Source organism: Magnolia sinica, chromosome 14 (assembly GCF_029962835.1).
Source record: "Magnolia sinica isolate HGM2019 chromosome 14, MsV1, whole genome shotgun sequence".
NCBI classification, from domain to species: domain Eukaryota; kingdom Viridiplantae; phylum Streptophyta; class Magnoliopsida; order Magnoliales; family Magnoliaceae; genus Magnolia; species Magnolia sinica.
The window spans coordinates 3322550-3333108 of NC_080586.1; the positions used below are offsets into that span (position 1 = coordinate 3322550).

General features: G+C 40.3%; 2 protein-coding genes across 3 annotated transcripts; both read left to right on the forward strand.

Moving 5' to 3' along the window:
- The first annotated feature begins 831 nt into the window (after positions 1-831).
- LOC131225418 (pentatricopeptide repeat-containing protein At1g74600, chloroplastic-like) lies at positions 832-4885 on the forward strand. Its single transcript, XM_058220950.1, has one exon. It carries the CDS (start codon positions 1189-1191, stop codon positions 3751-3753), a length of 2565 nt encoding a protein of 854 aa, XP_058076933.1. The 5' UTR covers positions 832-1188; the 3' UTR covers positions 3754-4885.
- A 239-nt stretch (positions 4886-5124) lies between these two features.
- Positions 5125-9292, forward strand: LOC131225419 (cytochrome P450 724B1-like). Of its 2 annotated transcripts, XM_058220951.1 has the most exons (3): positions 5161-6758; positions 7597-7668; positions 8760-9292. In XM_058220951.1, the coding sequence occupies exons 1-3, from the start codon at positions 6588-6590 to the stop codon at positions 8895-8897; spliced, it is 381 nt and encodes a 126-aa protein (XP_058076934.1). In that variant the 5' UTR covers positions 5161-6587; the 3' UTR covers positions 8898-9292. The 2 variants fall into 2 exon arrangements, 1 of the variants encoding a protein (XP_058076934.1); XR_009161348.1 differs by lacking the exons at positions 7597-7668; positions 8760-9292 and adding an exon at positions 7130-7469 and having other exon boundaries at positions 5125-6758.
- The last annotated feature ends 1267 nt before the right edge of the window (positions 9293-10559 follow it).

Below are 10559 nucleotides of genomic sequence, written 5' to 3' on the forward strand. Positions count from 1 at the left end.
GGCGCGCCCGGCCAATCCCGGTTTTAAACTTTCTCATCCCTTCTAATCCCTCAAACCACACACGTCCCAGGCAAATTTAAAGGATTTTGGTGGATTTGATGGGATTTAAATGTAATGATGGCGATGTCAGCGGATTGTCTTGAGATACCTGGGATTGGGATCTGATCACCAACTCTGTTTGGCACGCCAGGCCAATCCCAGGATTTGACTTCCAATCCCTTCCAATACCATCCAATCCCTTCCAATCCGACCGGCCAAACGGGCCCTAAGGGCCTGTTGTTGTGAGGTGGGGTGTGGATAAGATTAATGCATACGGTGGTACATTGAATGAATATACCCACCATCATTTGAATTACTTAGAATAACACGCATGTATTATATCTAAATCGTTTATTTGTTTTGTAATCTCATTTTCTGGCATGGGCCTAAAAATGAGATAGATCCAAGACTTATGTGGCCTCAAAGAAGTTTTCAACGGTAAATATTTAATCCCTGTTGCTTTCTATGGTGGGCTCCACTTGAGCTTTAGATTTACTTAATTGTTTGGCCTATGCCCTAAAATAATCTCAATAAATAAGTGGACGGTCTGGATATAGCCCACACATCATGGTGGGACCTACACAACTTGCTAGCATTGGGTGAAATTGGCACGAGACCGAATGCAATTCCATTTAATGTAATTCCAAGCTTTTCCGTTCTTCGACTGGAATTGGCACGGAACAGATGAATCCTATCCTACTTTATCCCTTCTAATCCCACCGCCCAAACAGGCCCTAAAAGGGTTAGGCCTTCCCTTGCCAGAGCACCGCCCAAACAGGCCCTAAAAGGGTTAGGCCTTCCCTTGCCAGAGCAGAAGAGAGAGAGGGGAAGGAGACGCCGAGAGAGGCAGAAGGAGACGTTGGGTCAGAGCAGGTAGGTGCACTTTCAATGCAGCTGCGTTTCCACGACCCTCTTTCAAATTCGAAATGGATAGCCGTTGCCTGTAACAAAGTAACCTGTGACTTGAAAAACACCTAATTCCTCTGTTACATTTCTTGCAATCTTACCTGATAGAAAGTTACAGGTTGAGACTTTGTTACCTGTATCATTTCTCCCCCAAACACAAACTGTAAGAAAGTCACCTGTAACTTTCTTACATTTTACACAAGTTACAGGCATCCAAACGGCCCCTTCAATTTCACACCCGATATGAAGAGAATATCGCTTCCTTACAACCCTTTTCATCTCTTCAATCACATGAAGAAGCCCACAATGACAGGAACTAAAATAATCCATGCCCAGTTAATCAAAACACCCCTCCTTCAGTCTGATCTCTTCGTCGCCAACTCACTCGCTGATTGCTACTGTAAATCTGCTGCGATGGTTTATGCTCTCAACGTGTTCAACGAAATTCCTGAACCAAATCTTGTCTCCTGGAATCTTATGATATCTGGCTATAATCAGAGAATGCAATTTGATGAGTCGATGAGGATGTTCTGTAGAATGTATTCTTCTGGTTTCGAGCCCAACCAGATCACATACGGGAGCATTCTTTCAGCTTGTGCTGCCTCTCAAGCTCTGCGATTTGGGGAGCAGGTTTACTCTCTCATAACTAAAAATGGGTTCTTTTCAGATGGGCATGTTTGCACCGGGATGATTGATTTGTTTGCAAAGACTTGCTGTTTCGAAGATGCTCTGAAGGTATTTTCAGAGGTTTCTTCTGAGAATGTGGTCTGTTGGAATGCCATCATTGCTGGAGGTGTTAGAAATAAGGAGAACTGGATTTCTTTAGATCTTTTCCATCGGATGGTATGTGGGTCTTTGACTCCGAATGGTTTTACCTTTTCAAGCATTTTAACAGCTTGTGCATCGGTTGGAGAATTAGATATGGGTAGAGGAATACATGGGTGGGTGATTAAATGCGGCGCAGAAGACGACATATTTGTAGGAACTGCTATCATTGATATGTATGTGAAATGTGGTGATGTCAACGAAGCAGTGAAGGAGTTTTCATGGATGCCAAGTCGCAATCATGTTTCTTGGACTGCCATCATTTCTGGTTTTGTACAAGTTGCGAATACTTTTAGCGCCCTAAATTTTTTCAAAGAAATGAAAGCAACTGGGGTAGAGATCAACAATTTCACTGTTACAAGTGTACTCACTGCTTGTGGTAAACCAGAGTTGGCAAAAGAGGCCATGCAAATCCATGGCTTGATTTTAAAATCTGGGTTTTCTATGGATTCCTCAGTGAAAGATGCTTTAATAATTATGTATGCAAACATTGGGGATATTGGCCTCTCCGAGAGGGTGTTTGAAGAGATGGGCTCTATGGAGAATGTGGGTACTTGGGCAGCTATGATATCTGCTTTTGCGAAGAATGTTAGTTCGAGAAGGTCAGTTGAATTGTTCCAGAGGATGTTCCGTGAGGGTCTGAGACCCAATAGGTTTTGTTGTTCTAGCGTTTTGAGTATTGTAAGCTGTGTAAATTTGGGGAAGCAGATCCATTCATATATTGTTAAAGCTGGTTTGGATCTTGATGTTTCTGTAGGCAGTGCTCTTTTCACCATGTACTCTAAATGTGGTAGTTTAGAAGATGGTTATGATGTGTTTAAACAGATGCCTGAAAAGGATGGAGTTTCATGGACGTCAATGATAGCCGGTTTTGCTGAACATGGCCTTGTGGACCAGGCATTTTGCTTATTCAGAGAAATGTTAGTCGAGGAAGTAAGACCTGATCAGATGACTCTATCCGCCGTTCTCACAGCATGTTCGGTTTGTCAATCCTTACGGAAAGGGAAGGAGATTCATGGTTATGCTCTTCGTGTTGGTTTTGGAACAGAGACTCTTGTTGGTAGTGCTCTGGTAAATATGTATTCAAAATGCAAAGCTCTAGTCTCTGCAAGAAGAATCTTTGATGCTATGCCTCAAAAGGATCAGATCTCATGGTCTTCCTTGGTTTCCAGCTACGCCCAAAACAGGCATAGTGAAGAGGCACTCTTGCAGTTCCATCAGATGCTGATTGCTGGTATGAAAATCGACTGCTTCACAATTTCATCTATTCTTGGTGTGTCTGCGACTTTAACAAGGCCAGGCTTGGGCAAGCAGTTACATGCTCATACTGTGAAAATAGGCATAGATTTGGACCTTTCAGTGAGCAGTTCGTTGATCACATTGTACTCAAAATGTGGGAGCATTGATGATTCTCGTAAAGTATTTGATCAGATAGACAAGCCGGACCTCGTTACATGGACAGCAATGATCGATGGCTACGCTCAACATGGTCAAGGTGTAGAGGCTCTAAAAATATATGAGATGATGAGAGAAGAAGGCATGGAACCTGATTCAGTGACTTTTGTTGGTGTTTTATCAGCTTGTAGCCATAATGGTTTGGTAGAAGAAGGATATTTCCATCTTAATTCTATGGCGACAGATTATGGGATCAAACCAGAAGCACGCCATTATGCATGTATGGTGGATCTACTTAGCCGAGCTGGGAGACTAAGAGAGGCTGAAAGGTTCATTGAGACAATGCCCATAAAACCTGATGCTCTGATGTGGGGGACCCTGCTTGGTGCATGTAGAATATATGGTGATGTTGAGCTCGGAAGGTCAGCAGCCAAAAAGGTTCTTGAGCTGGAGCCTTGTGATTCTGGAGCTTATGTCTCACTGTCCAACATCTGTGCAGATGCAGGAGACTGGGAAGAAGTTTTGAAGATCAGAAACTTGATGAAGGGTGTTGGTGTAAAGAAGGAACCGGGGTGGAGTTTTGTATGAAGGCCAATAGGAAGCTCGTCTTCCTAATTGTGTTTAAGATAGGAACATGAATTTCCCTTTCCTATCTCAATGGTAATTCAGTATGGAGAAAAAAAGAGCGGAAAATGCTAACCTGCAACGACTGAGTTTCATATTCAGTGCTGCGCCAAACACCTGAGAATTAAGCATGCTTGGGAAGCCCAACCAACCTCAGCTCGGTGATACACTGAATCACTAGCTATGGTTCCAACATCTTTTATATATATATATATATATATTCCCTACCTGATCTGCTATTCCGTCTGACGAAAGATTCTTGCGTAAGCTCCAAAGAAAAATTCTGGAAAGTCAGGATTTAGGCATGAAAATTCCTCTTGTCAATTACCATTGTCACTATGTCATTACAAATGATATATCAGATATTGTCTGAGGAAAAATACCACAAGAGATTGAATTGGGGCAAATGAAGGTTAAGAATCAGAAAATTAGCAGTTATGTTCCATAATCTCATGGCTCGTCAAGCAATTTAACTGCCACAAGGAGGGAAAGAACCACATGCGCTAAGGATTTGAAAACATGCTTATGATGGAGGAATTTTAGGCAAGATGTCTTTGATTACGTTGCCATGGTACTTCAAGATGAAGAATCACACGGTAAAAGGGAAGAAAATGGCAGGAGACCTATTTTGTTGCTACCATTTCTTGTTCAGATAAATCAAGTCAAATTTGAGTGCCCTTCCTTCTGGTACAGGTACCATCTTGTTGGCAAACTGTAAATTAGCCTTGATTATTTTATTTTATTTTTCTTCTTTCAGTTGTTTCGATGTATTAATCTCAACTGTAAAAGGTTTCAGGGTTTCTTCCAAAAACCTTGCTTTTCACTAACCACAGAATAAGAAGACATACAAAAGAGAGATCACATGCATCCTTATGCTTCCTCTTTTTTAAATTGCACTTTGGTTGAAATGTATGAAAAATGCCAAGTCACGTGAAGAGGATGGCAGCTTTTCATTGTAGTGGACATGCTAATATGGCACACAAGTGCAAGACCAGGGTAATTCGCCTTGTGGGGCTAATGCATGAGCATTTTCGCACCGGACTCGAGTGGGGTGGCCTGTGGGATGCAGGGGCACACTCGGGGTGGGCGGCCCGTGTGAGGCGAGCCCCATCCGTGTGAAGCGGAACCCATGTGAAGTGGTTTCGGCCGAGGTCCTAACCCATGAGATGTGGGGCCTGGGCTATGAGATAAATGGATTGATTCGCCATGCTCTATCGGTTCGAGCTTTTAGAGCAAGTGGTTAATTGTCCTGCATTAAAGTGGTATCAGAGTGGGAGGTCTCGTGTTCGAGACTCCTCACCGGGGGTGATTAATGTGATTTGAGTGCAGCTTACCTATTATATATGTAGGTCTATATGCGTATGAAATGTAGGGATGTAAGTTGTCATGGTCATGAATAAAATCATTTTTGACTCATTTCTTCTTGGAAATGAAGTGGAAATGAATAAATCCTCTCTCTACATGTGAAACTGTGGTCCATCCAAACAATCTGGATATACATTGCATTGGCAATATTTCTACCTGCAAAAGCCTGGTTTGGGTTGTACCAAAGGTCCAAAACATGTTGTTCCTGAGTTTCACAAACAATCCAATTACCCTTGATTTTGCAGCTAACCAAACTTCAAGGTGAAAAATTAGGCTGATTTCATAGAGCACAAACTGTTACAGTTTTGTTCTGGTCTAGTAGGTAGTCAATACTCAACTGCTATTATATCCATAGTTCTGTGATTTTGCCTATGCTCTTGAGTACCATAAGACACCAATGCCCTTGAATTTCAAAGATGACCACCTTTCCCTTTCTTCTCAGCTCTTGGTTTGAGCCAATGGGCAGCACATTTTGTAAAGTTTGCATGCAACTCTAACATTTGTTCTTTATGCTACATGATATTCTGCTAGTTGAGATCCACAACTTACTGATTGTAAATGGATCTAACTTGCAAAATGGAAAAAGGAGACGTTGCAAGATTGAGTTAGCTGAAGAAGAGAAACTAATCTCATCTTTTATATTAAATTCAATAGGAATTAAAAATGCTAGAGTTATTTATCCATCGAAGCAAACCTAGGCCCTGTTTGGATACGAGGAATCTGTGGAAAAGAATTCTTTTTGCAGAAAACTACTGCTGTTTTTTTGTTTACACTGTTTGGATTGTAAAAGAGTTTATGTGTAGGTGTGATTGTGGATGTTCTCTGTCAAGTAGCATAATTTTGATATTTACAACCAATGTGGATGTTTCCAACACAATGAAAATGGCCATTTGGTAATATTCTGCAGATCCAATGCAGTTTGGCTGTATTCCCATCATCTTTGTATTTGAGAGTATTTCCTTAGTTTCATTTGTTGAACCTCTTCTTTTACAGGAGAGGCTTATCTGAATCAGAAATAATCCTTCTGCCTACAATAGAAGATATAATGCTGGTGATGATATATGCAAATGGGACATAACTCAATGGCCATATTGAATTGCCTGTTGTTCTCATATGCGGTGACTTGCCTGATGTGTGGATTTCTAACTCAATGGTCAAATGTATGGCTGTGGTGCTAAACAGTCCCATATATTTAAATAGCGGCCAAAGGGACTGCTGCATTAACAATTTTCCACGAGAAAACAGAGATTTTCAAGTAGAATAGAAGACAACAACACATCCTAAACTGTTAAAGAAGTTCATCATGCCACACATGAAAATTTTGGTGCTTGATATAGGGAAAAGATATAATCAGTCCATTTATTTGCAAAATGATCTGTTATGGGCACAATCACTAAGCAGCTGGTAGATAGTTATATTTGTTGCTTTTCTCAATGATGTCCATTAAAATGCTGCAGGTTTCTCATCTGTTCGCTGAATGGTGTCGGATTTGTGAACTTCCTGGTATGAATGATGCATCTTATGCCCATTATATTTCACAATTGCAGCAAAGTGGGCTACTTAAAGGTGACGATATCACAGATCGCTTTTTCTGCATCCTTACGGTAACTTTTCATGCTTATAGTAAAATTGTCCAAAGCTACTCGTGCTATATATAGTAGAGATATAGAGATGTTTGTTAGTTATGCCAATTGGGCAGTAAATTTAGCACATGATCTCATTAGAAGTAGTTTAACATGATTTTACATGTGCGGACTTGAGAAGTGACCAATCTTGGTTTTACCCTTACTCTGCCAACGTACTTGAATATATTGGTTGCATTTGCTCTTCCAGAGATCTGGTTGTTTTTGTTTTGAGAAAATCAAATGAGTCAATGTCTTGAGAGAGTTGAGTTGATGTCCTTTTATCCAGGTTCATTAATTATGGGATTGAGCTTTGGTATGGTTGCAATCACTTAATAATGTCTCCCTTGCAGGTTCCATTGAGAAGTGACCAATCTTGGTTAGTTATGTAAAATATAAATATTGATGAATGGGGCCAGTAGCTGCTGCGGTTACAAGTTTTCTGTTGGATGCGGCTTGTAGTTGAGCTCATCACAGGCTAGGCTGTATGATGTATAAATGAAGTGGGTTTAGAGAAAAGTTATTGTGGCCCTTTGTCAGGTGGTGGATGTGTATGGCCTGCTTCACAAGTTCGATCCAAACCACTTAGAAACTCAAAAACTGTCTGAACCATTGTGAGCTGTCTGTTGAACCGCTAAAAAGTTGTACAAACTGCAGTTGAACACGTATCAACTGTTAGGTTTTACCATAATTACATATCACAGTTCAAGCTGGTGGTTGAAATTGCAGGGTGAACAGTTTGATCTCCAGCTTCTTTTTTTTTTTTCGTTTCTTTTCTTGGAAGCATTGATTTGTAATGCAGCATTCTCATTTGTTGCAGCACACTGTTATACCTCTTCAGCACCTTGTAAGCTTTGGTCTTAACCTTGTCGGCCGAGCTTTCGAATTTCAAGTATGTAAACATGTAACTTAACAAAGCAATGTACCCTAAAATCCATATCTGTAGGGTCTGTGCTGGGACTGTGCACATCTGTATCTGCAATTTGTCTCCTGTCATCATCATCATCTCAATTTTCTCCAATTCGTGGTTGGGTTTCAAATGATATATTGGCAAAAGTTCTACAGTTGGCTGTCCACTGGACATCAACCCTCTCTTTTACTGAACTTGCCATGCCAGAGGCTAACATTGACACCACTCCAAGCACGATTCCACCCAATATTGACCCCCAAGCCAACTATCAGATGCACATCCCAGAGTTCCAAAAACTCAGTATTGGGGCTGGCCTATGACAGATATAAGGAAGCAAGCATGCAAGCTCAGGACAGTGTCAGTTGAAAGAAAGAAAAACTTTGTAAAATCCAGGCACAAGACTGGCCCATTTTTTGGGCCTGGTAACCTCGCCATGCTCTGTTCCACAGGTTCAAAATGAGAGTTGTGCCCAGCCCATAGCAAGATAGGATAGAAGCCATTAGGCCATGCTGTCCATTGACAGCCCTGGCAATGAAGGAAACAAAAAAGCAAACCATGAAATGCTGAGAAATTTTCCAAGTTAGATCAAACCAGAATCCAATTTTTAGAGATTAGGTTTTCAATAGTAATGTCAACAAAAAAAAAGTAATGGCAAGAAATTGTTCTACACTTTGTTTTGAAAGATGAAAATTTTATTGAAAAAAACAAACAGAAACAAAGCCTACAGGGCAAGAGAGAAAAAACAGCAAGCTATAGGAAACAAAGAAAAACAAAAACTACAAAAAACTGCCCCATGGTAGCCAAACCAGGCAAAAACAACATTACGGAGCCCAATCCTGAAAACTCCTGCAGCTGAGACTGATGAATTCCTAAAGCAGCGATTATTGCGCTCCGCCCATATAGCCCAAAAGATAGCAAGAAGAATGATATGCCATTTCCTTTTGCCCAAAAACCCAACTTGCCACGACAGAGGCTAACATTATTTGGTGCCCTTTCTTTCTTTATTTTATTTTATTTATTTATTTATGTTTTCTTTTTTTGGTGGATGAGATACAAATGATCATTGAATGCAGGACGATAGCTTGGAGTCTCATCAGCATTTCCTGATATTTGGAGGAGGTTGCAGGCTATGCCTTGGCAAGGAATTGGCTATAGTAGAGATTTGTACATTCCTTCATTACTTTGTGACTAAATACAGGTTAGCTACATGATTCTCATGTTACCCTAAGTTTCAATATGAAATTAGAGTTTGAAGAGGACCTTCCAAACATTAGGTAGGGCTTGTTGTGAACCTTCTTTAGTCTAGAAATTAGGATTATCCACAAAAAACTTCGGCAACATGCCTATATTGAATATCTACATTAACTTTCATTCTAACTGTTTTAATTTCTCACATAAGTACATGCCACTTGGTAATCACAACCACCTCATTTAGATAAAGGCATGATTATGACAGGCCCCAGCTGATGATTGGGCATGTTCTTGCACAAGTCTATGATTGGTACATGTGCATGCATCTGAGTATCATTGCTTGGATCACCTTGGCCTTTCTTTAAGGGACCATTAGGTTTTTATCAATGTTTGATGTGAATATACATATCGGGATTGGAGGACTATTAAAGTGTCATTCGAACAAAATTGATGATAGAACTACATGGACAGTAAGGTTTTTAACTTTCATAAACTACATGGACAAGTTGTTTTAAGTCAATCATCCAATTAAGTGCATAGAGTACTTATTTTGTAAGCATGCATAGCACATGCGCCACAAGTGAGGCTATCCATCCTTAAGAACCTCACATGAAAGCCCAACATTTATTATATATGCCAATGTGCCTGTGTGTACATACACTGCATATTTCACCATGCATCTTCAAGTGCTTCAAATGTGCCGATATTTTCAAGTAACCAACATGTGATACTATCAATTTGCATGCAATACTCCCATGTTTGATGGTTTCTCTCCCTATTTAAAAATTACATGATGTTGTGCATCAAATCATTAGGTGGGCCACACATGTATGGTAGAATTTTTTTGGTATGTGCCAATAGTATTTCCTTGCCTTGAGTAATAGGTGTTCGATATCTGCATTACTTGATATCTGATAGTCTTGTTACCAAACAGGGGCTTGTCACACAAGTATTGTATATCGATAAATATTTTCAATTGAAAGCCTTTGAAGCTATCTACCTTGTAGTTTGAAGACTTGCTTTAATGATCCAAATAGGAGTGTTGAATTTTGGGCCGGGTTACTCGTCTGGTTCACTGTCTTTTCATTTTAGTTTTTATGAAATCGGATTATTGGGTAATCCAAATTCTTGTCATTCAGTCATACGGTTTTGATAGTTATGTAGATAGAGATTTGATAGTTAGACTGATGGAGATTTGATTGTAGGACAGCAGTTACAGGAAAGGATTAGTCAGAATTAATAGGAACTTGTGTGAAAGCTTAGGTAAAGAATCAGTAGGAATTTCTATCAGCGGCGCTTTTCGCGGCGTTTTCTAAATCTCTTATTGGCGCTGTTACAGCTTTAGCGGCATTGCTTACCAATTTTCTAGCTTCTACCGGCGTTTCTTGTTTTAGCGGCGTTTCGTCCAGTTTACCGGCAGTCAACAGAAGCGCCAAAAGAATAATAAGCGCCGCTAAAAGGTCGACCACGGTAAAAGATACAGCGGCGCTCCCTTTAGCGGCACGTGTCACACCGGTAATTCTTATACCGGCGGTTTTTGGAACTTTTAGAGGCGGCTTTGGCCGCCGGTAAAGGATATTTTTCTTGTAGTGCTTTTTGTTAGAAATAATATATTGAAAACAGTAAATAATGTTCAGAAAAATAGAAAGTTAAATAATAAAATAAAGTAAGAAAATGTAGCT

Coding starts and splice junctions, on each gene's coding strand:
- LOC131225418 (XM_058220950.1), top strand. CDS start 1,189: ATGAAGAGAATATCGCTTCCTTACAACCCTTTTCATCTCTTCAATCAC.
- LOC131225419 (XM_058220951.1), top strand. CDS start 6,588: ATGATGTCCATTAAAATGCTGCAGGTTTCTCATCTGTTCGCTGAATGG. Junction 6,759..7,596: donor GCTTTTTCTGCATCCTTACG/GTAACTTTTCAT, acceptor CATTTGTTGCAG/CACACTGTTATACCTCTTCA. Junction 7,669..8,759: donor GCCGAGCTTTCGAATTTCAA/GTATGTAAACAT, acceptor CATTGAATGCAG/GACGATAGCTTGGAGTCTCA.